The sequence below is a fragment of the Phalacrocorax carbo genome, chromosome 2, assembly GCF_963921805.1.
Source record: "Phalacrocorax carbo chromosome 2, bPhaCar2.1, whole genome shotgun sequence".
Taxonomy (NCBI): Eukaryota; Metazoa; Chordata; class Aves; order Suliformes; family Phalacrocoracidae; genus Phalacrocorax; species Phalacrocorax carbo.
In genome coordinates, this window is record NC_087514.1 from 12,805,319 (window position 1) to 12,833,084 (window position 27,766).

The 27,766-nt window shown below is 43.7% G+C and overlaps 1 protein-coding gene across 10 annotated transcripts in view; it reads left to right on the forward strand.

Annotated features, from left to right (window-relative positions):
• Window positions 1-680: 680 nt before the first annotated feature.
• Window positions 681-27,766, forward strand: part of MTSS1 (MTSS I-BAR domain containing 1) — a 129,365-nt gene continuing 102,279 nt past the window's right edge. For 6 of the 10 annotated variants that reach the window (XM_064442111.1, XM_064442116.1, XM_064442112.1 and 3 more), the window contains exons 1-3: window positions 682-1,376; window positions 17,486-17,547; window positions 20,263-20,336. In XM_064442111.1, the coding sequence (XP_064298181.1) occupies window positions 1,305-1,376; window positions 17,486-17,547; window positions 20,263-20,336 (208 nt within the window). In that variant the 5' untranslated portion in view covers window positions 682-1,304. Of the gene's footprint in view, window positions 1,377-17,485; window positions 17,548-20,262; window positions 20,337-27,766 lie in introns of all 10 variants that reach the window. The other 4 variants (XM_064442106.1, XM_064442109.1, XM_064442107.1 and 1 more) reach the window with 1 other exon arrangement.

The window sequence follows — 27,766 nt, forward strand, 5'->3', positions numbered from 1 at the left end:
TCAGCAACAACAGGATCTTTAGGCCTGAGCTCTCCAGAACAGCTAGGCACTTCCTTAACCTCAGCACCGCGAAATTCGGGGGGACCTCGGCACATTTAGCCTACGTTGCTGACATCCCTGGGATAAGCGCACGCACCGGCGTGAGCCGGCCTTGAGCCACAGCCTCTGCGTGCGTGTGCACACACGTAGTTTTGATGGCAACGTTTTGCAAAACTCGGCGTAATAGGAAAAGCGAATTAATTTGAAAAACCATGGTTTGCATGCTTACTCTGACACCCTTAAACGTGTGGTGTGCATCGGCGGGACAGGGCGCATAAGCCGCCCCACGTAACCCGCGACGGAAGCTGCCGTCGGCTGTCCGAAGCCAGGCTCGTCCCTGCAGCCGCTCGTGGCTCCGCGGCGCGCGTTCAGCACTGAATCGGTGGCCCGAGCCAGACGTTTTTCACCAGAACCAGCCGAATTTGGGCAGTTTCGCTGACGGCCACCAGACAGACCGTCCCCCCTGCGGGGCGGGGCCCGGCCGCTCCCCCGGCAGCCCCCCCCGCCCCGCCCCGCCCCGCCGGCGGGGCGCGAACCCGCCGCGGCGGGGCCAATCAGCGGCCGCGCTGGTGACGCGCGGGGCGGGGCGGGCCCGGGGGCGGGCCGGGGGCGGGGCCGCCGCCGGGGGAGCGGCGGGCCGGGCCGGGGTGGGCTGTCGCTGGCGAGGGCGGGCAGCGGGTCGGGTGCGTTGGCCGCTGCCCGGTGCGGCGGGGCCGGCAGAGACCCCTGAGGCTGCGCCCCGAGGAGCCGCGTAACGCGCCAGTCGCTTTTTACATCCAGACGTATATTTTTTTTTCCCCTCCCCCCGTATTTTTCGGGGTGCGGGTGCGCAGCCGCCCGGAGCCGCCGTGCCCGCCGCCGCGGGGGGCCGGTGTTGGGGCCACGATGCGCGGCGATGGGCTCCGTGGCCTCCCGTGCGTGGGAGGGTAGTGCCCGCTCGGCTCCGGGTGCCCGGGCGCTCCCCAGCGGGGCGGGGAGGCGGGTGTAGCAGAGAGGCGCCAACAGCCCTGGATTTTATCTTTTTTTTCTTTTTTTCCCCCCCATTTTTAAACGAGTAGCGGTGTAGGCAGGTAGGGGCTCAGGTGCGTTGGGTTGGTTTTTTTTTCTTGTTGCCTGCATCGGCTTGTTCGCGCCCCCCCCCTTTCTTTTTCTTTTTTTTTTTTTTTTTTTGCATGAGGTGGGAATCCGGGGTGTCTAATTTTTCTTTAGCTTAGTAGTGAAATTGCAGCAATTTCTGCCTCCTCCAGTGTGCTCCAGCGGGGAAAATGGAGGCTGTGATAGAGAAGGAATGTAGCGCGCTCGGAGGGCTCTTCCAGACCATCATAAGCGACATGAAGGTAAGAGGCTGAAGGCTTTTGGGAGGGACCCAGGTGAGGGGAAGCCTCTCCCCACCTGCCCCGGCGCAACTTTGCACCCGGAGCTGGAGCTGCACCGGGGGGTGCCGCGACCTGCCGGCCTGGCCCCGGGGCTGCTGCGGGGGGCCCTGCCCGCCCCGGCGCCTCCCCCCGCTGCTGGGAGCCGCCGGGCCAGGGGCGCCTTGGGAACGCTTCACCCCCGCGCTGGGGGCTCGCGAGTTGCTTGCAGGACACCACCTCGCCCTCCTTCCCTCGTTTTTCTGGCTCTCCTGCTCGAGCACGCAAGCTGTTGTCTTGCACCGGGTCAGCGTTTTCCAAACCTGTCTGGTTTTTTTAATTTTTCTTCTTTCCACCTCCTTTTTTTTTGTTTTGGGCTGTCAGATCGCTAGCAGAATAAATGCAGCGAGGTGGGAGCGTCGTGTGGAAGAGATGGGCATGGTGCATGTCAGCCCTGGGGTGGGGCTGGAAAGGGCAACGTCGGGATTTCTGTGCCATCCCGATGGGCACAATGGGGGAAAAAACCTGGTCTCAGCCTGGAAATGCTCAAAAGTTGATGCACACCTGGGTTAAAATTGCTGCTCAGTCGGTTATGTGGTATTATTTTCATGCTGTGTGTGCTCACAGAGGTGGTATTTGCTTCTTTCTGTGGGTGAATGCAAAGGTCTCAAGTTGCCAGGTCTCTCCTCTCCACCAGCCACCAGAGACCTCAGGCTGCGCCGACCCCTTCTGCCGAAGGGTCCCTCTGAGAGACGCGCTCCCAATCTACCCTTGGCAGCCAAGGGCACTTCTGCAGGGTTTTCCTTCGGTGAGCCGATGCCTCCCGCCCTTCTCTCGTGGAAATAAATAGCATAAAAGCGCTGCTGTGTTCTGCCAGTCATGCCTCCCCCAAACCCCAGGGCTCGAGGCACCCTGCCTCCAGTGCGCGGCCGTACTGCAGAATACTGCAGTGTTCCCCCGGACAAGGGCAGCTTGTCTTCCTCCCATGGCCGGCTGGGAAGGATGCAGTTGTTGGGAGATGTTGAGGGACGCGTCAGATAACGGGGGGACTGCCGTAATCTAAAGGCAGTGAGCAGTGACCATGCACGCTGCACTTCTCCCGGTCAGGGGCATGGGATTTCTTTGGGTGTTTTAATCCGTGCAGGGCTGGTGAGCAGGGAGGGCTGCGGGAGAAAGAGCTGCCAAGTAGTGGTGAAGGACAGGGTCTGCTCTAGGAGGGAGCCTGGCAGAGGTGAATGGCTTCTAGTGTATTTTTTTGGGGGGTGTGGAGAAGCTGTTTGCACTAGAAGTTATTTTTTGGCAGGGGTTCATATCCACTTTCCTCTCAGCAGACCTTAGGAGACATTTAATTAAAAGCACGGCTTGTCAAGAGCAGGCAGATTGCGGAGAGGAGGGGGAGTGTGTGTGTGCATGTGTGTATCTGTCAAGACAATGCTGCAGTCCTGGCAGTGGTGTTCCTCAGGCTCTCAGCCCCCTTGTATTTCTAATGGAGACTCCAATTTAAAATAAAACATCCCCCACCCCACCCCCCAAAAAAACCCCCCAAAATCAGGAAACAATCACACGTCCTGGAATCGCTTTAGTGGGCTGTGCGGGGAACACGCAGGACATGTTCTGTTCCAGATGAAGTGCGGTTTTGGGTTTCAGCACAGAGGGACACCGAGTATGTTTATTCTCTGCTTGTTTTCAGAAGTGATGCATTTGATTTTTCTTGCTCTTAAGCAAATGGGCCTTTGCTGTGTGGATTTATTTTTTTTTTTCCTTACACATTGTTACTTGCATGGGAATGCTGCTCATCAGAAACATGTTGACATGAGCTTATGGAGATAGGCACAGGTGTGAATATTTTTTTCTTAATGCACTGTAGTAGTGGAACCTGTTTTGTGGACAGGCAATTACTGGGGGGGAGGTTTGGAAGGAATCACAGGAGATCTTTGGCAGTGTGGTGGTTGTAACTGTTTAAAAATCTGCTTGCTCTTCAGGATGAGTAGAGCAAATAATTTTTACCTGTAGTTCAGTTTGATGCAGCCAATGCTGTACTGCTGATGAGATGCACTAGGGTTCTTTGTGAATTGTGCACAAAGGATCGTGACAATTTCGAAGAAAAAGTAGCTGTTTTTTGCCAGCTAACCAGACCTTTTCAGCTCATTATACCCTTAGTAGTAAAGTGAAAATTAGCATTTTAAGTGCTGTTTCACGTAGCAGGTCTGTGTGGGCAGGCTTCTGGCAGAATGTTGGAGACGTTGCGTAGGGGTCTGCCCACACGTACCCAAGTGCACTATCTGTGCCTGTTTCTCATCGCAGGCTGCAATCAAGGCCCCACATGCCCTGCAGTGCTGAGGGATTTGCTGCAGCATCCGCCTTTTTTTTTAACTAAGTAATTTGCAGGTTCTTTTTGTCATATGTATTTGCCTGCCTTAAACTTAGTTGTGAAGATGGTAGGGTTAATCAACAGCATATTAAAACGACTCTGAAGTCGTGCCAGCGGATGCAGATGGGTGCTGCAGCCAAGATGATGAAGATAGAGTATGTGTGGACTGATTATCCTCTTTGTTCACACTGACACAGAACTAGCTCAGGTGTACCTGCTGTTAATTTTGAGCTCTCCTTGATCTCAACAAGGTTACAGAAATTGGAACTAAAATCCTGAGTAATGTGATTGCTTCCATTTGTCTCTGTACTGTGTTAACTTTGAAACTTAATGAGGGCGATATATGCCCGTGTGACTAACACATCACATTTTTTGATTCAAGATTATCTCTTGAACTGCCTTTAATATCTTCTCCAGAAACCACAAATTTCTCTCCATCCTCTAACAAAAATAATTTTGTGCTTACTACTCAACAAAACAAGCTCCAGAATAATTCAGTGTAAAGCTGTTATTTAGAGAAACAATGTTACTGAGTTAAATATAAGAATGGATAATAAACATCCCATTTATACAGCACTTCAGTGTACATCTGGAACTTCAGCCTCCTGACGAGGGAAGTCCATGTCTTCCATGCAAAACAAGGGTCACATTTGTTGAGTACTACATGGTGTGCATGGTGACCAGGTTGTTTGTGGAGAGTCCACAATGGGAATTGTACTCGGCTGTTGTGGTCTAGAGTTGGGCTTCGATGTTTTATGATTCTGGGATCAGATCAAAGAATCATACAGGTAGGAAAAAGGCTGCCCATCCCATCCTTAGGTTTTGGTCTGTTGTCACAGCCTTGGTGTTTCCTATGAAACGTCACTGAGTACGTGGCGCTTACAATTTGTTATACTCTTATGCAAGATCTTTTTCAAAGCAATTAAAGTTTATAAAAGCGAAAATGAAACATGTATGTCCCCTCAGAGGAGTAGTTTTGTGTGCTGCATTCAAACGCCGTGTGGCTCCTCTTTGAATGTGGCATACTTTGTGTAGCTCCCTGTGGGAAGGGAGTATTTGATCTGAATGGTTTGTAACTAATTTCTCACAATTGAGAAACGAGATGCTGTTAATTTCAATGTTTCTTGTAGTGCAGAGCAAATCAGTGCACATAATTTTTGGGAGAGCCTGTTGCAAATGGGTTTCAAAAGACTTTGTCTTCTCACGCAGAGCAGATTCTTTTTAATGCTGCATTTCTTTGAGTCTTTTGAGTTTACGTTGCTTTTAATTGCGTTGTTCTCTGCTACTTGAAGGAAGAAGGGAAACAAGGAAACACCTCTGAAAACGTTGAAGTTGGCAGTGTTTGTAGTTCATCACTTGCTCTATGCTCCTGCTTTTCCTTTCTGCGTGTTCTTTGTCTCACCTCTGCTGCCAGCATGTGTTTTGGCAGGGCAGGGCCTTGCTGTACGTGTACAGTGCCCAACACCCTTGGGGTGGGCATGAGGGCGAGACGATTTGGACAAACACAGGTTGTCTGTGGCTTTGTCTATACCAAGTGGGAGGATTTACTAAATTTTTATGGGTCTGGTGCGGATTACCGATTGGTCTCACTCATTTCCCTGCATGTGAGGGACGTGTAGGTTTGAGGTGGACTGCAAATGTCCTGTTGGTGAGCAAAAACAAAGGAGGAGTGAAATTTTAGAAATTATTTTAAGTGTATGTGCCTTATTTATAGTTGTATAGCTGAGAACTCAATAAAGTCAACCTTTTGCTTTTGGCAGTAACCTCTAATGCTACAAAGGAGGTGAACCCTTCCCTTGGCTCCATTGTGCTGCTGGGACTTGTAGATGAGGGGGTGGTACGCCTTTGCTTTCAGCCATGCAAAGCTCTTGGTCAAAGCGGAAGAGAAAGGCATGAACATGCACATATGGGCATGAGAAACATTTTTGGTTTTGCAGCCTCTTATCTCCTGTTAGGATGTGACCAGTGAGAAACAGCGTTTTAACCTTGCTTTTTGTGGAAGATGGAGCTGGGGGTTGGTCACATCAAGGATTAAGAGCCATTTGTTAAGTAGGCGTGATTTGCCTGTGAGGGATGGCCTTGTGCTATTCACACAAATAATATAAACTGAGTGAAAAAAAATATTTGTTGGAACAAATAGAAATGCTGAGACAGTTACTATGGCAAGCACAGCTGTAGCTCCCCTGCATTTATGTTAATCCAGGGGACAACCCACATGTATCAGAGAATCTGGGCAAATTTGTTTTACCCTGACATGTTGTAATATGACAGCTTTTCTGCAGCTGAGCTTTATTTGAAGCTTGGGGACCTCTGTGGAGGTTAAGAATGTTCAGTTCAATGATTTTTAAGGTCTAGTTTCAGTCCAGCTGTAAGTTTGATAGCTATTGTAAGGAAAAACAAATGTTTTGTATGCAACAGACAGGTACAGGCTTGGAGAGGAAAGGGCATCTCTGTCCTCCCTTTCCCATGCATGCTGTGTTGCACTGGCATGTCCCTTGCATGGTAGTCTTTAGGGAAACTGATTTATGCCAAACCTGGCGTATTGACATTTCTTCCCCTTCCCCCAAAAGCGTGAAGTGAGTTCATTTCCACTATATACAGCTTTTCTTTGTGTTTTTTTTTTCTCTTTTTTTTTTTAAAGGTTTTACCACCAAGGCGTTTTGGGCTTAGCTGGCTGCACTGATTTCTTACCCCTGCTGCCTCCCAAAACTTGCTTGCCCAAATGGTTGGTTTGCATACACTGAAGTTCCTCACCTTTCAGTTCAGTTGCAGTATCCTTCTGTAAAGGTCTTGGAGGGGGAAGGATTGATGTGCAGCAAAGGCTGAATGATGGTGCAGGAAGACAGCCACTGCATGCCTGCTTAAATACTGGGGTTCATTAAATAAGGAGTAGCTGGGGACATACGCACAGAGAATTTAATTTTTAGGGACACATTCTTTCTTGATCCAAATATTCTTGCGTGAGTGTTAACAATTCATACAACTGCCGAGCATTCGCTACGTAAATGTGTACGAGGCTGGCTGATTCTGTGGCATACCCAGGGCAAGGATTTTTAATGTCCTTTGAGAGTACTCCTTTTGGATCTGGCAGGACGCCAAGGGCTGCATAATAGGGTCTGTGAGGGTGTAAGTGTGGAAGGAGTTGTGCAGCGCTGCATGAAATGCAATTGACTGAACAAATGTTGGAGGACAAGAAGTCTGTGTAATTACAGGCTCGGCACTGGTTAATACCTAACAGAGGGTGATATTTGGGAGAGCTTGCGTCCTCCCTCAGTTCTGCGTCTGCAGGAGCTGTCCCAAAATCGTTGAGATAAAATATCTAAAAAACCATTTTCTTGCTATGTTTTTTTCAAAGTACAGAAGTTTCTACAGTTGATGGACTACTCCTGTGAATCTGTAAAAAACATTTTTAAGGTTCATGGTCTACCCAAAGACAGTGTGGTCTTGAAGATAAGCAGAAAGCATTACATGGCAGAGAGCAGAATAGGAACTCTATGGAAAAAGATTTTTTGTCTACTTCAGAGCATGCAAAGATGGGTACAGGGAGGTTTGAGTTAGTACCATAAAGAGGCTACTCTTTGGAGTAGAGTAGCCTCTTTAGGCTATATATAGAAATGCATTTCCCTCTTCAAGTGTATATTTTCAATTTCAAAATTATATGTATCTTGATATTGTAAGGTGCCAAGCACTGCCCTGTTCAGTGGCATCTGTGCTGACCTTTAAGGATGTTGATTGACTTCTTCCTGCAGGGCTGTGAGATAGCTTGAATGCTAAGATGTTTTGAAGGATTGGAGACAAAATGTCTGGTAGCTCTGTGATTAAGACCATAGCAGCTTTCATCTTCAAAGTGCTCTGTGTGTGACTTAGCCCCAAAGAATGGCTCCCATTTTACAGAAGGGCAAGCTGTGGCTGCAGGTTCAGTGGCTTTTACTCCTTTCCCCTAGGACAAGAAGGAATTGAGCGCACCTAGAGCATGGACTTAATGAGGGGATGGTTTTTAAGCTCCCAATATAATACGTGTTTCTATCCACACATACACACCACTTTGTAGTTACTGCGTAAGACACGTTGCTGCTCCCCACCGCTGTGATAACCCAGTGTTTGCAGGCAGAAGAGATGACACCTACAAATGACTGATCAACTCTTGGCACAAACGTCTTCAAGCCCTCTTCAGTAACTGAAACTATGGAACATCTCAGTTCTTAGTGGAGAAGCCTGACTGGAACCTCTTAGCCATAGGCATGAAGAATTTGGCCGTCTGTCTTGTGAGGCTGTGTGCAAGTTCTGTATTTTTCAGTCTTCTGGCCAACAACCATCAGTGTTGTGTAGTTCACTTTAATTCTAGGATGCTGGCTGGTGTATAAACAGTGTTTAACAAATCACCTTGGATATTTTTAAAAAGGACGCTTGCAGGAATGAACCTGTGATCGCTGATTCTGTTGGTGTGCTTAATTCTAGTGATGAGTGTGTAACTACAGAAATTTGGTTCATATTCTTTTGTTTCCATTTTTGTCTTCCATATAAACTGCCACCACACTTCCCACCCAAACATATATTTTTTTTGTTAGGTAAGTCAGATGTGTACTTAGCAATATCACTGAAGCCCTTTGTGTAGTGGCTTAATTTGGGATTTTTCATTAATAAAACTTCATTTGTGATGAGATGCCTACTAACAAAATTGTCCATGAGCAAACCTCATGGTTGCTCGTTGTCCCTGAGCAAACTAAGTGTCTAACTTGGAGCTTCAAAGTGATTGTTTCATGAGTGAAATGGAGAGGAGGTAGCCTGTGACAAGCTTAGCTGAACTTCACTCTCTGGCAAGAGCCAAAGTTCATAAAGCAGCAAAAAATTTGCCTCCTGGCTGCTGCCTGTTCCCCAATGACATACTTCTGTGGTCAACTCAGACCCTTGTCAGTACTTTTGCAACAGATAACTGTCACTTCTTGGGTCCTGGGGATCGTTTAGATTCTTGTGTGATGGAGATTGTGCTGAGATCAAGCAATGAATGCTCAGAAATGGAGGTGTCTCCTTGCTTTGGAAGAAGTGATGAGACCCCAGTGGTGTTGATGGCATTTCCAGCCCAGGACTGTTGGCTTGAGGCTGTCCTGTCTAGGCATTAACTTGAATGCATGCCTCCTGATATTTTAATTATCTTTGTTTTGATCTAGCTGAAATACTGTGGGTTTAGAAAATAGCTGCCGAGTATGCACAGTGGCCACTTAATGACTGAGTGGATGAAAGGTGGTATTGATGAGTCTCTGAGGAGAAGTCTGCTATTCAGGCTTGCAAACTTGTTTAGACCTGCAGGGAAGAATGTGGAACTAAATGCTTCCTCTGGAAGACTACTTAATGTCCAGCTTTTTTAATTTAGCATGGGATAAAAGGTCTCTAGAAGCTGTGGCTAGTTGTTTCCTGCCCTCCACCTTGTGAATAACTTCCTGTGTTTGGAGAAGGAGAGACTGTATGTTTATGCATGATGTATCTTCTCACAGGATAACTTTTGTTTGCTAATTACTTAATCTTGGATTTAAACCACAAAGTGGCTGCTTTGGAGCTGAGTTTCTTCGTCTTGCAAACTATGAAACTGGGCTGCAGACGGTACAGATTTGACGTGGTCCCTATTGACGTAGCAAGGAAGCCCACGAGTTGGGTTGTAAGCCAAGATGCCGTGCAGCAACCAAGGGGGATGGGTTTTTACAGGTCCTTGCTATACTACAAACTGAAGTCACAACCATGGGGCAACTGGTATCCTCCGCTGGGGGTGTTTAAATATGGGCTAGCATGGTGCAGGCTTTATTATAATACAAATTAAAGACTCTAGAGCTCTAACAGCAGAATGGTACCAGACTTAAGTTCCCTCTGCCTTCAAATGGTTAGTGAGGTCTAATAAATACCTGTGTCCTTGCTAAGAAGTGCTGCATTTAAGTGCTCAGGGATCTGGGCATTCTTTAGAGTTCTTCAGGTGGTTTTGGGAACGTAGGAATAACTGATATCTATGTGTTTTTTTCCCCAGTGAGGTGATTACCCTTTTCTGGACTTCCCTGACTGGGCTTCAGTCTTGACTTTCTCAAGATACTGTACCATTATCCCTTTTTCTCAATGTCCTAATGCTCTGTTTAGACTGAAAACCAAACAGTTTTGAACATACTAAATGAGTGGTTCTATGATACATAGAAGAACTATCTAGTTGACAGGTTTTTTTAATAGCGTATGAGATGTCTTCAGTAGTGTTTTGTTGCATAATTTGCAATGTTGTGATAATGTATCACCTTGTGAAAGCAAAGCTTGGCATACCTATTTATACTGTGTGTGCTGAGGGAAACTTCTTTCTAACCCTGCTGTTCGTTAAACAAGTGGCAGAAATAATGGAAATAGGTGTACAGATACAAGACTTTGATTTTAATTACCCCTGCTTGCTTTCTTGAAGGGTAGTTACAGGTTAACTGGCATCTTAATCTGATATTTGACATGCCTTTACTTTCACTTGCATGCACTATAATCTCTCAAATCCTGAGTTTGTACCTGTCCCCTCCTCTATTCAGTAATGCATGCATTTGGCTCTTGCTGTGAAATCCTGTGAAGTTCGAAGTTCATGTCTTGTCTTTTGCTGTTGATGACTTCTTATTCCTGGCCCAGCAAGCAATCCGCATGAGATGCGAGTCTCTTTTGCTGCTGGAGCTATGCTCGAACCTCCCCTGTGCATGGCAATGCTTTTAGCTTAGAAAGACAGAAGGGGATTTGCAATCATGTAGCCCCTTTTCCTGCCTTGTTGGGAGTATTACAGTTTCCTAGAAGACCTCTATATAAATGCGTTACTCTTCCTTAGAGTTCCAGCAAAAGGATGCTCCCTGACCTTTCAGAGTTACCTGTTAACTGGTCTTCGTTGGAGGGATTTTCCAACCTGAAACTCCTCTGCAGCAAGTAAAGCTGATTGTTTCTTGACCTGCATCACTGGAAAACAGCTAATGGGCAACATTGGTCTATGGGATGCTCTTGAAATCAGTATTGGAACTTTGTTGATTCAGTTCTGGTTTTGAATTTAAGAAATGGGTAGATATAGAAGGTAGATTTAGACTGGACGTAAGGAGGAATATTTTATGATGAGAGTGGTGAGGCAGTGAAACAGGTTGCCCAGGGAAGTTGTGGATGCTCCATCATTGGAAGTGTTCAGTTTGGACAGGGCTTAGAGCAATCTGATCTAGTGCAAGATGTCCCTGCCCATAGCAGGGGGGATTGGACTAAAGATCTTTAACGGTCTCTTCCAACCCAAACCATTCTATGGCTCTGTGTATTTGAAATGAGGTAAGTGAAACCAAAGAACTCACGGAATAGGTGTTGTGTACACCTCTACATCTTCATAAGAGTGAAGTCTTGCCAGCAAAATTTATGTTTCAGTCTGTTGAAAGATTGAGACTATTCTGGTGAGCGACTGGGACGTTGATGCAGCTTGGACAGCTTCATGAGGCAGGGTCTTGAATTGTTTTATTTTTCAACCTAGAAAGAGGCAAAGGCAACAAGCAGAACTTTTTGGATGCAGAAGAGCAGTTATGAACTTTGTGTAAGATGATGTCCATTCTCTGCTCACCTGTGTGTTGCAGGAGCTTTTGTGACTTATTAAAGGACATGGCAATCCTATTCATGAGTCATAGCCTTGGCTAAATCTGCAGATTGCACAGAGGAACGTATTAGTGTTTGGTGGTGCTTTGTAACTCTTGCAGTTGTGGCGGGCCACATGCCCTTTTCCCCAGCTGACTACTGATTCTTTTAGAAAAGAGGAGAAACTTCCAGTACCAGATGCTAGCTGGGAAGGGAGACTGATTGTCAACCCTTGCATCTTCCCACGTATGGAGACATCTGTGGCCAGAACCTTTTTTTCTGGCTGTCATTGTTTCCCTATCCCCTTCCCCTCCACTTTTTTCTGTTTTTTGCCTGCTGAAGTCCACTTGGAAAAGTGGTAGTCTCTATGTGCAAACCATACTTGGTAATCCAGGCCATTTGTTGTGTGTAACATCTGTGACTTTGTATGGTATCTAACACAATAAAGTCTCTTTGCTACTTGGAGGTAGTGTAGTGAATGGCACAGAAATAAGACATTCATAATAATCCTTGTGATTCTGGTATCTGATAAAATATATAAAAATCTTTTGTTTTCAGCATAACTTACTTTCAAGGGGTAGGAGGACATGTGCAGGAGCAAGGTTACAATTTTTGTTCCAAAGATGGATGTATGACATTTGGATGTGTTACTAGGGCATGAAGCTTGGTAAGTGATAAGTGTTTGGGACTCAGCTTTTTAGCTGACCGTAGCTGAACAGCTACACTGAGGTGTAGAAGTCCTAACTCTTGTAGCCTGTGTAGTGGTTTTTTTCCCATTTTATTGAAGCCTGCATATAGTCATTGTTCAGTATTCTTCTGGAAGGCATACAGCTCTTGCTTTGATAACTGGTGAGATAAAAACAAGTCACTGAATGCCTGGTCCCTTTCTTTCCTACCTCTCTAGCTGGAACAGCCAAAATTAGATTCTGAATTTGCTTTAATGTAAAGCAGCTCTCTGTCTCTTCCCCCTGCCCCAGAAGTTTAGATGGGTTGTTGCTGTGGACAAGATACCAAACTGTTTCTGCTGCCTTTGTACTCGGTGCCCCAGCAAGAGTTGATAATAGGGCTGAAAAGCCTTTCTGATAAATGAAAGCACTTAAAAGAATCCTGTCAAAGGTTTTTAGAATATGTGGTGCATCTCGTCTGTGGGATTTGGGGTGCATGCAAATAAATTATTAAAGGAAGTAAATGTCTTCTCATGATGGAAAAAGAAGAATCGTAACTTCTTAGCAGAAGGAGTGACAACAGTTTTAAACTGTCAAGACTGCTGATACTCAAGTTGTAATTTAAATACAACAATCTGGGTTCCTGTTCTTGCCATTAGATGTAATCAATAACAGTTTCAGTAAATATTATCCTTTGCTGCAAGTCTACCCTTCCTTTATTGAGAAATCACTCAGTTTTTTGTCTGGGTCTCTTCTCACTCCTGCTGCAGGATTGCTGGCCTGAAAGGAAGGGAAAAACAAACTTCAGTAAATCTCTTGTGGAGTTGTGTTTGTGTAGGGTGGCTGTGTTGGTTCATTTAAAAAAAAAAAAAAAACCCAAACGGTTATTAATCAATCCAGGGTTTAAGTGCTCCTTCCAAAGCTGACTGTTAGTGAGCATTGCCAGCTCTTTCCTGGTGTGGTGGGCTGACCTTGGCCAGCTGCCAGATGCCCACCCAGCCGCTCTCTCACTCCTCCTCAACAGGACAGGGGAGAAAATAAGATGAAAAAGCTCATGGGTTGAGACACAGACAAGGAATCACTTACCAGTTACTGTCATGAGCAAACCAGATTTGACTGAGGAAGATTAAATTTATTGCTAATTAAAATAGATTTGAATGGTGAGGAAGGCACACAAACATTTGCCCATGTCCAGGGGTCTGGATGTCGGATGGGATTTCACTGAATGAAGATGGTGCCTCCTCTCCTTCCCGCCCCAGCGGCAGGCAGGGAGGATCCATCCCCAGGAGCTGCCGCTATGGAGGATGCTGTCTGGCTGGACGCTGGAGGGTCTGGGTGTTGGTGTGTGGCATTTGCAGGTGCTTTGCCAGCTCAGCCTGGTGCGTTTCAACCACTTGTTGTGGTGCCTGTCCCTGAGGGAAAGTTGTTTCATGTCCCTAATTGTGGACTGGCTACGTTGGTGACAGGCACGAGGCACCATTTTGTTTTTCAGCCCTGAGGCGTAAAGGCAGTTCCCGGCTTGCGTTCAGCATAGATTAGCTGGAGCTGGGCCATGGGATCAGGTGACTAACCACCTATAAACTAATTAAGCAATAGAGTAGGATAATGGCATGTTATGGCTTACCTGTGACATGCCTCGGTGGGTGGGTGGACAGGCGAGGGCTGGGCCATGCTGAGCAGCTTGAGGGGACTTGGCACCATGGAGTGTCGTACAGTGATGGTGAAACACCCGTTTCACGGAAGGCATCTGTCATCTGATGGTGAAGAAATAATTGAGCACAAAGTTATTTTGGGGGAAATAGTCCTCAGATTAAACCATTGATGATTTTCAAGAAAACTGTTTAAACAAACCTGCACTGTATCAGATTTCTATTTTAACCCATGAGGAGCTAAAGAGAGGATTTGTGACCCAGATTTCTGTAGAGGCTCTTCTCCAAGTGGGGCTGAAGGTGGAGGAGGCCTGCTGTTTTCACAGAAAATGCCGGGGCATGAGTAACCCTGACATTTAAAGGGGGGAAAATTGATTTCATTTATCAGCTGGTTGAAATCAGAAATTGCAGAAGGTGCAGAGGAAGCTTTGGGAGAGACGGCATTTGAAAATACTGCATTATTACTCTCCAAAAGTGGCTTTATGTCACAAAAGCACTTCTTAGACAAAGACATTGACTTCTACCTGCTGTTTCTTTGTGTTTAAATTGAGAAAGTAATACATGTCGAATCAAGGATGAAATTCTATGGCTCTCTTAGCATGTGGTTTCCACCACCATTAACATTTCTCTTGACGGCCACTTTGACAAAAGCAAGAACTATTATTACAAACATGGAGGTGAGACACAGAGCGGCAGTGGAGCTGCCATGCTCAAGGTAGCACGCAAAGAGGTCTTGAAGTAGGAGCTGCTCCCCAGAGTACGGGAGCCTCGCAGCATTTACAGCATTAGTCTGATTTCCATGTCATCTCCTTGGTTTGTCCCCCAAAGCATTGCTAAATGGCTTCCTTGCTTCCCAGGTGCTGGAGGTGGGATAAGCTCTGGTTACTAGGGCCTGTGAAGTGATAGGTGTTGTGCACTTCTGCTGTAGGTAGGAATCGATGGGGTTTTGGTTTCAGCAGGGTTGTGGTGGTGGAAGTGTTTTTTTGAAAATCTCGAAGGGATGACAGAATTTATGTGCAAGACTTCAGTTGTGTGTTACTGAGAGAGATATGAGCTTGTGGACATGACTTCAGGGAAAAGTGAAAGCAAATTCTATTGGAAAGCATAAAATAAATTCCTCTTAATTTTCAGCTGAGTTTATTGGAGAGAATTCAGAGTTGCAGAGAACAGATCAAGATGCTGCAAGCTGAGCAGATAATGCAGGAATTCATGTCACAGGTGCAAAATGACTGAAAGGTTTTCTTTAACAGTTGCAAAACAAAAAGAGTACACCCCCCCCAAAAAAAAACCAAAAAACAAAAAACAACAAACAAACCCAAACAAAAAACCACACCAACAAAACCCACCACCCAGGTTATTAATTCAGTGACATTTAAAAAAACATGCTGCATTTTTCTACTGTTCAAAATGAGATCAGGTGCTCTTGGCCAGTGTGGGAGTGCCCAGGTGAAGAGATTGCATTGATTTCAACCAAACAAATATAGTAAACAACTGAAGTGAGCTGTTATAGCTTATTTAAGTATAAGTCTTGGCTGGATAAGAACAACATTTTTAAAGACAAAGAATCGATAGTCATGGAAATGCTTGGTGACTATTCCAATTTTGCTTGCTTTGTGACCAGGCAGCCCCCACCCCCACCCCCCCCCACCCCCCAAAAAAAGTGTTTTTTTCTTCCTCAAGCTGGTGTCAGTCTCCTGCATGCCATCAGGTACATTTAGCTGGATAATACACCACTGAGATGGAAACATAATCAGGCTGCTTTGGTATCCTCCGCTTGCCGGCTTGCGTTTTGCTCGAGAATCTAGTAAAGCCTTAGGCCCTGCTGTTAATTGTCAAGGCTTTCAGGGCTCCTGGCATACGCATGCATAATACATATTTGGCGTGCAGACAAACATTGAGAGCCTGGGTTCAGAGTTGGGAAATTCAGTAAGACTAACAGGTTAAAGGAAATAGCATTTTTTTCCCTCTTCAAATAATTGGTGGGTTTCTTTCATTTTTTAAATGGTTGACAGTTTTTGCGTAGCACAAAGCACTTTATGTTCTGTGTCTCGCCACCCAGATAACTGCTATTTTCTCTGTCCCCTTCTGCGTTTCCCACTGGCTCCCTTGTGTGTAGGTATAATGAGGTGTTTTATATACACCTGTTTTACATTGGATTTTTTGGGGTATTTTTCCCTTTTTTTTCTTTCAGCAAAAAAACCCCAGAGCCCTTGCTGAAAAATACATAAGAGTACCAGTTAGTACCCTTGACAGTGGCCTTATGGCAGCAGCTTCTGCATCTGGACGTATCATGGCACTGCCCAAGCACTGCTGTGCAGTGACTGTGTGGGAGATGTGCATGTGACATTTCCACAAAAACACCGTATGTTTCAAATTGTCATAAGTAGAGAACATAAAGTTGTGACCCAAGCCAGAGTCAAAAGGGAGGCTTGGGGTTTGCCTTTGGTTTTAACTCCAGGTCTAATTCCAGCAGATCCCCCCCGTGGTGCATCAGTGTCTGGGAGTTGCCTTGCCAGAGTGTACTGAGGAGCTGGAATTTGGCTGTCAGCTTTTGGGGAAGGGGCTGGCTTCATTCCAAACAAGACATGGCCTTGCATGGCAGTGTGGGCAATGGATTTTCTTTTACTTACAAAAGGTGGACCAGTTTATTGGGGTGGATCGAGTTTGCTACAAGCAACTGCACTTGCTTGCAACCTCTTCCAGTCAGAGCTGGGGTAATGTTAGCCTTGAGGATCTGCCTTATCTGGGTTTTATTGTGTCGTTGCTCTGGTAACAGCAAGTCTTATACCTTTATTAAAGGAAGCAGGGATATTTTATTTTACTCTCTAGACTCCAGTCAAAAGGAAATTCTGAGGTTTCTTTTCTACCACGGTTTTTGCTGTTAACAGAAATTTGCAATTGCTCTGCAGAGAGCAAGTTAACGTTTTGTTGACCTAAAAAGGATGGCTTTTTTTTAGCCATAAAAATCAGCACTTTTTTTAAACTTTGGAAAATAAAGGTCAGAACTTGCAAGAACACCTGGAGTCCATATTCTAAGTGAAAACCTGGGCTTTTAACACAATTTTTAAAAATGGGGGGAAAGTTTACAGGAAGCTGGAAGTCAAGAAGAATTAAACCTTCTTAAAGCAGGGTGGCATTGAGCGTATGCAAACCTTTTATCAGCTTCAATTCAGAAATCACCTCCAAGGGCATTCAGGACTGTTTTGGAGGCAGGTCTTGAAGTTAGAGGGCAGCTGTTCAGAAAGTTTGTCTTATGGCCACTGTGCCTTTTCTGTGCCTGATTGCTGAGTTACCTTGAGGCAGAGTTTGAGGTGGTCTCTTTGTCAGCTCAGCCATTTACTGTAAAGGCCTTTAAAATAATTTTACTTTATGCTTTTTGAAAAGAGGATAGGAACCTGCTAATGACAGAAAATCCATTTGTAGAGAAGAACTGGCATCCTGCCGGTTGGTTTTGGGAGCTTCTCTGTACATGTTGCAATATTCTAGCACCCCTCTTCTGAAAGGTTTGGTTTTGCTGTATCCATCTGAAGTAAGGAGTTTCTTTTTTCTGCTTCAGTTGAAATCCCTCTTCTCCTCCAGTGTTTCTATTTGGAAAATACATAAAGCTGCCTCAGAGGACCTGCTGCTTCATCTGGATTCAGAAGCAGTTGATGTCCCATCTGCTTGGGACTGGTGTCTAAGGATGTCAGGGGGATTATATTTTTGTGTTAATGGATTAGAACATTGCTTTACCTCTAGTTTCATTTGATCCGGAGTATCAAAACCAGAATGCTCAAATTAAATATTCATTATTGTGTTTTGTTTTTGTTGCAGGGAAGTTACCCAGTGTGGGAAGATTTTATAAATAAAGCTGGGAAACTGCAGTCTCAGCTTCGGTAAGTTTTGTGTTACACAGTGAAGATTCCCTAAAATTCCTCATATATGCAAACATTAAGATTAAATGCAGCTTCTGCCAGGATAACTTGCTAAGCATGTCCTAGTAAAATTGTGCATATTTCAGTCAACACCCATGTATGTAATTTTTCACATACTACTACTGCTGTTTTAATGTATTTAGGAAAATATATAATCTACCACCAGCTGTACATAATCAGCATACAATGAGCTAAATTTCATGGCTTCTGATGGAAAATTGGAAAGATAGTGTATTGTTGTTTAGTGAACACACACTTGGAGCTAGCCCTATGTTGTCCTTTTTCATAGTGTAGAATACAGCAGGCTTGTATTAAAATAGGGCTCAAAATATTAAAGAGTCTTTGGTGGTCCTAACAGTCATTTCTTCTGCTTTAAAGACGAGGGGAATTCCTGTGCTGGATCGTTTATTGGTGATAATGAAAACTTACTTTATTGGCATATACCTTCCAAATGGCATCCTGGATTACTTAATAAGTGCCATATCTATCACACTCAGACCAATTCTGCTATCTCTAGAATTCATTCACATGTAAAATTTGTTTCTGCTAATATGAATCCAAGCTCCATTACTTCACAGCTTTCCCCAAACCAGTCTCGCTATGCTCTCCGCAACATCAGTGGTGGTGGTTTCTTTTCACAGCAGTAGTGGTAATGGGTATGGGTATTGGCAGTCTGTTTTGCAGTTCTGTTTTGTGAACCATTCCTGAAGAAGCTAGGGTTTAGGCTCATTTGCCCTAAACAACTGGAATATGCTGTTCTGCCACACCATGCCTAAAACACCACACTTGCATGTGGTTTCCTTTTCCAGCAGTCATGTCACATTGAGTGTGGAAGGAGCAGAAGTAGTAGTGAAAGAAGAGAAACAGAGAACTTTCCTAGCCCTTTGTACTCTTTATACACAGACCATTCTCGAAGGAATGGGGGGTGGTGTTGTTTATTTCTTAGTCCTGTGATGTTGTGTTCAATCAATGCTTTCTAGCTACAGGAACATGCAAGCAGGCAGCTTGAAGGCCTGTGTTCAAGGATTTGTTGTCCATTTCTAGCAAATGTGAGCCATTTGCCTCTGGTTCATTTCTGTGTGCTCTGATAAAGGAGAGCAGATGTCATCTGAGCTGGAGCCAGGTCTTCCTGGATCTTGTTACTGGAGAAATGGAACTTTGTTATTAGCAGTATAATTAATAATTAACAGTGTGGTACACGAATAACAGCATGACCCACAAGTTTGGAAGATGAAGAACATGAACACTGTTAAGGAAAATCCCTGAAAAGGTTATCTAGTCCCAGGGCTCAGTATTGCTAGGCTAGCTGTTGGGGTTTGCTTGTTTGTTGTTTTTTTTTTTTCCTTCCCTTTAATCTCTTGGGCACGTGGAGAGTCCTTATGTGTTTGGTTGGTCCTCTCAAGCTTGTTTTTTTTGTGTTCAAATCTTTTGTGCTGTCAGTAGGTCATTTATTATGCTGCCAGTTATGTCCCCTGTATCTTCAGCATATTTGGAGTGAGACTTGCATAAAATCTGACCTAATTAAGCAGCCCTGTGGTCTTTTTGGCCGAGGATCAGCTTTTCTGCAGTTCTCCGGGGTTTTTGGAAGGTAGCAAGGAGCTCTTGAAACAAAAGTGAAGTCGATGGTCCTTCTTCAGGATTTTGCTTCAGGAGGCTGACTATTACCATCAGGAGAGGAAATCAGGGTTATTGGTAAAAGGAAGTAAAGAAACAGAACTACGAGGTAACTGTGGAGAGGGCATAGTTGTGCCTTACCTGTAGAGCCCTGGCCTACTTTGCTTAAATTGGGTCAACCAGGCTATAAACCCATTGGAAATCTGGTACTGACCTGAGGTGTGTAGGGCTCTAGGGCCTGCCTATGTAGAACAAACGTGTTTTGAAAAATGTAACTCACGTTTGCTGCCCACTTGAAGAGTCGTGTGGTCTCTATGTGCTTTCCAAACCTGGAGGGAGATGGGGCTGGTAGGGTTGAAACTTTGGATTGTGGAGTCTGAGATTGCTGGTGTACCTCTCAGGAAGGGACGTGCTTGGAGGAACACTGGATCAGAAAAGGTTTTTTTGTTTTGTTTTGTTTGTTTTTGGGGTTGGTTGGGGTTTGAGATTTTTTTCTTCTTTTCCTTCTTCCTCATTTGCCCAAGAATGCCAGACCAGTCTCATTTCAAGAAGTTGCTATTTTCTGTTTCAAGGGATGCTCATGCTCCTCAGATGAGAAATTCAGGAAAGTGGCCAGGATCCCAGATAAAAGGAGGGTGCTGCATGCTTTTCTTAAAATACACGTTCCCTGGAAATAGCAGCGGCTGTAATTTGTACACTAATGGGTGCAGTATAATGTGTGTTAGATTTGTTTTTCATGTTTGACTGCTTAATATTAGTTCATCAGAGGAAATCGGCTAGAAGGGGGGTGGCTGTGCTCTTTTGAAATAGCACCTGTCCTGTGCAATTCACAGCATGGAATTAGCGTGGCTGCCTCCAAGTCCATAGTGCCAACACAAAGTGAGGAAGGGATTAAGAAATGAAGGAGGGAAAAGGCTAAATTCAGATATAAAAGAGGATTTTTTTTTTTGTGGCCTCTGTGAGTGCACAGTGGTATTCTTTATAAGTGTAAATGTTTTTGGCAATAATTAAATAGGCAGCAATGAGACACTGCTAATGTTTTGTTATCTGTATGCATTTCAGGACTACAGTAGTAGCAGCTGCTGCCTTTTTGGATGCCTTTCAGAAAGTGGCTGACATGGCTACTAATACACGTGGTAAGCAGATGTGTCAATATTGAGTTTAACAGAATGCTGCGTGGTTTATACCATTTGCTGTATTAAAAGTCTAACTTGTTACACTGACAAGCAGATCTGTGAGACATCTGTTAGATGGACTTGCACTTTGAAAAAGCGGCATGTGTAAAAGGAAGTTGTCTTTCTTTTAACTGAAAAAAAATACTGGAAACCTGTAATTTAAATGTGTCATCAATCATGTGAACACTTCTTAATTACCATTTGAATTATATGTTGATGAATAATATTTTAGAAAGCAAGATTTACTGAAATCTTACTGATCCTTCTGTACCTTAAGTAAATGTAAGAGGCTTGATATTCAGCTGGTATAAATAAGCATAGGGTTGCTGAAAATGGAGCTGATGCCAGCTGACGCTATGGCCTTTGGGGTCTGCAGGCAATGGTAGTAGCCTGTACTTACATATTTGAGGAAAGTCTTTGCTTGTCCTTCCTCTTTAAGTCTGACATTACTGGTCAAAATTAATTTTCCTGGGCTGTGGGCTTCTCTGGGTAACAGTCTAAGCTCGTTGGTGAGTACAGGGGCCAAAATAGTGCAGCTGGCAATCTTTCCAGGCTGTTGAGCTAGAAGGAAACAAAAGGCTGCTTCTCTCTGATGTTGGATGCCCAGTGACCAAGGCATTGTGTGCAGATGTCTCTGCAGTGGTGGCGCATTCCCCATGGTCGCTGTGTCCCTGGGATCTGTTGCTGAAGAGCAAATCCACAGTCCATATATTGCTGCTGAGTGAGTGGGTTTTGGTTACCTCTGACCTTAAAGATTTTGTAACATTTTTTTAAAGTCCAGATGTATCCTTGGCATTTGACTTGGAGAGTAAGAAAGTAATACTGCTAACTTGAAGGGTGTTCATTTCCATTAACAGCGTGCAAGCTCAGCCAGCCTTCCATTTCCCTCCATTTCTGGCTAACAGGAGTATTAGCAGCTGCTGCAGCATGGAATGACAAGAGGGAACAATATTTTTTTCCGTTTGCAGCTAATACTTATGTTCTTCTCGGAAGTTCCTCATTATATGTAAATTGTGGGTAAAATTAATAAACACTGCAGAAAGTGGAATAAGTCAAGGAAGAGACTCAGGGCAGAATTAACTGGGATTTCTAACAAGTCTTTCCTTCCAGCATGCTTTCTTCTAATTCTTTTTCTCTTTCCCCCAAAGGGAAAACAAAGTAAACCCTACCAAAATCCTTGAGACTTGTCTTCTGGCTGTGCTGGCAGGCTTATAGAACTTGCATTCAAATACCAGAATGACTGAAACTCTCCTACTCTCCAATAAAAATGGCTTGTGTGGGTTTTTGAAGGGTATTTTGCACTTTTTGCTGTGTTATTTGGACCTTTTCCAATAAGCATCGTGTCTTCTCTCTTATCTCTTCGAACACATCCTTTACAAAAGGAGCTCTGTAAATCCAGGCTTGCCAAATTTGTATAGCTCCTCTGTTCTGTCTTTCTGCCTTCCCTGACTGAAAGGATAGAAGGGAATTTTGGGTTTATTTTTAGAAAGTGGTGTTCTAGCAAAGAATCAAAATTCCAAGCTAGTTGGTGGTTCTGATCTGCCTCCCAACCCAACTTCCACTCGTGCCTGTTTGAGTATTTATGTAAGAAGTGTATTGCCTTGGAGCATCTCTGAGGTTGCACATTGGTCCTTTAACAAAATAAAATCCTTCTAGCTTGCCGTGAACACAGATAAAAGCCTGGCCCCATTGAAGATGATGGCAAAACTCCACACGACTTAATAGGGCACAATTTCATAAAAATGTATTTTACCATTAGTATAAACAACCATAGTCAGAAAATCAAACCAAACAACTTTAGTGTTTTTGTTCTCTGATGTGGGGATTTTAATAGGCTCCCCGTTTTCCCTTTGAGGAGGTATCTAACTTGGAACAATTCTTTGTTACATTTTGCCTGTTACTTATCCAGTTTATAAAGTCATATATTGGATTGTATAATCAAACACCTGGCTATGCTTCACACTTTTCTTGGCGAACAGGTTAACCAAAGTCAGCAAAGTTCACGTTCAGCTTCTGGGGATGTACAAGACTTGAGTAGCACTTTCCATGACAAAGGCAGTGGGGGTTGGTATATTTTAAATCGTGAAGTTTATCATTGCATGAGTGAAATGCTTCTTCTGGGAACTGTATATGAAAATACTGAAGCAGGTGCCTGTTCCAGAGGGACAGCGTTAGTACATCGTACGATGACTGGAGTGTTGTGAAGATGGGTGCTGCATTTTATTTGTAATTGCTTATAGTTTTTATAGTTTTTTGCCTCTTATTTTTAAGACCCACTGATCTAGGTGATGAAAGCATTTATCAGTCAGCAGGAGCACTCTCTGGCTACTCTTTAATCTCCATCAGGATTAGCTTTGAAAGAAGAAAGTGTTTACATGGATGTACACTTCGTGTCTCCCCCGCCCTCATTCCAGCTGGTATCTGTTTCTACCTCATGTACCATTACCGCGGTTCCCAAACATTGACTTTTCTCTGTTGGTGCATTTTTCTTTCTATGTTGTTTACTGCCTTTTAATTCTGCAACAGTAACGATGTTTATCTTCACATTCCCATTTGGAGCTCAAATAGATGGCATAATTGGAGCTCTGCTTATGGTAAAACTTATGGTTGGATGAGTCGGATAACCTGTACTTTGCTGTATTTTCTTCATGTTGTAGCTTTTGAGGTAGGAAGAGCCCTGAATGTGAAGCACCCCATGTTTTCTGGTGACTCAACACATAGATGAATTTCCCAACCAGCTCATTTCAGCTTTTGCTTCCTCCTTTGCTGTCTCTCTGTTTAGATGTGTATCAACCCAAAGTTTAGTCTCTCTTTTTCCCTGAGTTCAGTTCTATCAGTTCAATGCTTTTTGATTTCAACCTGACAAGGAAGAACCCAGGGAAAGTAGTTCTGATGCATCTATTGCCAAAAGGTTTTATATCTATGGGTCTGATCGTCTGAAAAACATCATTTGGATGGGGCATTCTGTCAAGTTATGATGCTTATTCTCTAACGAAGTTAGCTATATAGCAGTGTGCGCTGTTTTCTGCTGGCACCAGGGATTTTTAAAAACAAATTTCCTTCAAATGTTTTGACTTTTGAGCTCTGACAAAATATATGCCTCGATCTGGCAGTTCGTATTATTCAGGCTACATCTGCTTGGCATACAGCCTGGCAGAACTCAATAGTCTGTGGTGGAATCTGGTACTATTTGTCACTATGATTATTAAAGATAATACAAAATGTTAAATTTAATAGATACTTCAGGATACTTCAAACCTCAGTGAAGTTTCCTTTTGGGGAGGTGTGTGCTTGTGAGTTTTGGTTTTTCTCATATGGCTTAAGTCTTTCAATATCTGATATTCTGAGTGTTTTTATCCACATGAATTCTAACTGAAGCATGAAAAATTTAAGTCTGGTTTCATTTAATAGCTGCTTACCTGATATTTTGTGCATTAAAAATTTATTTTCATATGAAAGCAAGACCTGTGCATCCCAAATAACATATATCACATATACATATTGCAAGTTGAGCTTTAACAGTATGTAAAAGGATGTGTGTAAATTGCTTTGCTTTTTGCATGCTACTATTCTTCTGCCTCTGCATTTGAATATGCTTTGTAGACAAGTGCTAGAATTCAGGAACCTGAAAAATTAGGTGAGAAGAGTAACTGTCCTCCTTGTGTTATGAGGGAGATTAATGTGAAGACATGCACACTTCTTCTGTGTCTACTTAATATACTATCAGTGGCTTCTGTGGAAAAAATGCCTGACCCAGCCTTGCCTACCTGCATCTTCACAGGTGTAAATTAAAATTTATGGAACCATCATCTAAAAGCTTTGATTTACCCTGAAGCTTAAAAGTGATCTTCAAAGTGAGATGGTTAATGAGCAGCTGATACCCACTTCTGTGGGTTTTTTGTTTTTCATTCATGTTGAAGGATTTTACATATACATAGTGGTGTGTGTGGTATGAGCAGATTAATTAAATCACTTCAAGATACGTTTCAGTGTGTCGCACGGCTTTCACTAGCCAGTCGGATTCCGTGGATTGTAATACTGTTCGGAGTTGCCTTGTTTCACCTTGGCAAGTTCTACTAAAGGTATGTTTTCCCTGCCTTTGGTAATTTTGACATCTGTCACTCTGGTTGGTGCTATTTACATTTTTCTATCTCTTTCATTTTATGGATGTCTGAGAGGACTTTAAGGCAATGCAGAACTACTGACAAGAGTTGCAGGAAATTCCAGTTGAGGGTGCCTGGTGGGCAGAAAGGGTCTGAGGTCAGGGAGGGAAGAGCTGTAGATGGTCGGCCAGCTACAAAGGGGTGCTGAGCGGACCTGGAAGTAAAACTCAGCCCAAGCCTGTGTGGCACGTGGGAGTGACAGGGTAGCAAAACCAGCATAGCCATTTTAATGTTACCCTTTTGAGGAGCATGATATATCAGCATGGAGGAAGTGCTGCATGAAAGTGTCTGTACTTTTTTCAGGCCCCTATTAAATTTTATCAGTACACAGAAATGTAAATATGGCTTAACACTTGTATTTAGAAAATTAAATCTGATTATTATCTGTGAGTGCCTGCCTCGGGTAGCTCTTGTACTGCAGTATTCAGTGACTGCTCATCATGTTTAATAAAGTTGCTTAAAATAGTACGTTTGCTGCAGATACATGTTCTTGGCCAGACTCTGCATCCACGTTGCTGTAGGTGTTGTTTGAGTACACCTTCAGGTAGTCCTTGCTCTGGCTGTTTCATTGTCGCCTTAGCCAGGATATAAATGGTATGTATTGAAGTGGTTTTCCAAGGTGACAAGCTGCACTAAGTGTTGCAGTGCTGGAATTACCATCTGTTATCTCAAGTAAGTGTGCTTAGGCCTTCTGAACTAGTATCTCGCTTACTGCAAATAAGACACAGTGTGACCTCAGGGATAAATCTTTGGTGCCACAGCAAAAATGTTATGGACAGTACTGAAAGGTGACTTTTCATTTATTTATTTTCATGGGGGGTGTGGAAGAAAAAGGGAGCCTGGCGATGGGAAAGACTCCACAGTCTATAGCAGTAGTAAAATCTGTATAACACCTTGGAAATAAATTCCTATGCTCCTGGCTATGGTCTGGGGAGATGTGATGATGATGTGTGTAATTTCAGAGTGAAAACAAAGCTGAGCAGAAGAGGAAAGGGGTTCTAATTGTCCAATTCTTTTGTCTTTCTGACTGCTTTAACTTCAGATGCTTGTACTCAAATAACTAAACCTTTGAGCTTCCTGTCAGTTAAGACTTTGTAATAAGCATTTATTCCTCCCATGGAGTTTATGAAGTAAAATAATACAGTCCAGGCTGCTTCTTTGTGGATTTTCAAATATAATCAGGAAAAGAAAATTACTTTAATGGACGACTGAATGGTTCATTTTACTTTCATGAAGGTGATGCAAAACACAGGACCAATGCAAAATTGTTGGCAGATAATTTTGAAGCTGGATGCATATTACACATCTGTTGACTTTTGAGAAGTGGGACTTGGAAATGCTGCTTACAAGTGCTAAAACTACAAAACACATGTAACGGGCAGTGCTCTGTTAGTCTCTGTTTCCATAATTCATGTATTTGTCTAGACAAGTAGCAAATGTCAGTCCATGTCTTTCAACAAGTGTGGCACCCTGAGAACTCTGATGCTGATGGGAGTCCATTTGGCTGGGGCAGTTAAAATAGTATTGAACATGTTATATGCTCAAACATAAGAAAAGTGGTTATTAATGACTAAATTTTATATTTAGGGGGTTAAAAGGGCTGCTCTGCAGGTGAAACATTACCATTGCCTTTTCTTTGGGTGAGCGCATGCATTGCAGCATAAAGAAATTGTATTTATTTATTTAGGCCTTTTTTTGACATTGGCAACATTTGTGCTGCTTTGATGCTCCTACCTAAGGAGAAATTTCCGGGGCAATAGAGGAAAATAATCACTGTAATAACTTATGGTCAGCTACCCCTTCGTACGGTGCGCAGCGTGATGCCTAAGTAGAGTTTGCAATTGCCCTGCAACTCATTAGGTTTTTTGAGCTTAAGGTGCTTTGCTAAGAGGCTGAAGTGTTGTTAGGAAAGGGGTAAAGCTGCCGGGTGACTGCGTATGCTAACAGAATCAGGAAATTTGAATGCAAGACTAACTTCTGTGAAGGAGAAAAATAAGAGCATGAGGGGGGAAGAAGCAAATAAGCTGCTTTAATACTTCACCCAAGGAGTGGGCAGGTGTGTCAAGACAGGAATGGCTGGCTTTTTTTTTTCCATGACTGAATGTAAATCTGCTTGCTATCATCTGAATCAGAATCTTTTGGGATGTGGGGAGGGGGAACAGCACAGAGGTAATTTTTCATATACTCAATCTTAGTTGTAGCTCTTCTGCTCCCATTCCTTACCCAGCTGTGTTGCTTTTAGTAGGATAGAATATCAGGTCCTGGTTTTTCTGCAGACTTGGGAAGGATGGGATTGATTGTTGTTCCCAACTCCATGTTGACTTTGTATCTCTGGGCGTCTTCATGCAGAGCACCTACTCTTCAGTAACTGAATACTGGTTTTGTAGCTCTAAAGAGTTTTCTCAGTCTTAGCAATAGAACCAAACTTTTGATGTCTTAATATTTCCCAAACTGGATGTTTGAGGATAAATCATAAATTGCTCTGAGAATTTCCTTCAGATAATTTATTAGGTTAGAAGCAAAGATGCAAAAGCATCCTTTTGATAATGGAATGTGGATTTGAAAATGGAGGCTGATGTTTTGGTTGGTGGTTGGTTTTCCCAGTGTAGCACATGTTCCTGTGGTGGGAGATCCCCTTTCAAGCTAATTCCGTCAGCCTTTTGATGTGATAAATTGCTAGTTGGCACATAGCAACAATTCTGTAGTAACCACAACAAGAGAGTTGTTGCAGCTTTTTGTTTTTTAATGTCACCAGTTGGATAGTAAAGGTAGCTGAAAAATCTATTTCCACTGTATTTTTAGTATTTTATTTATTTGCCATGAGACAGTGTGTGGTGTGGGAGAATTAAAAAATTACTTCACACTAAGCTAGGTTTACTGTAAAGTAGGGTAGTGCTTCATGCCTTGTGGACCTTGCCCAGAACGTACTGTGGAGCCAGCAGAGCAGTTGCTGTGCTTCTGCTGCCTTGTCCCTTGTGCCTTACAGCTGTCTCGAAATGTAGGCTCAGCGGTTGTCCTCTTATTGGTCACCTCAGAGGCAGCTTCCAAGAAGATTTAATATACTGGTGAAGGACCAGGTTGGTGCAGTCAACTGGCTTCATACAAACTGACCAGACCTACAAGGAGGTGAGCGTGGACCTGACCAGAGTCCAGGCAGTTACCTCGACCTCATTGCACCCCAGTCCTTGGGTCCCTTGAACAACTTGCGGCATTTCTTTGTATCAGCAA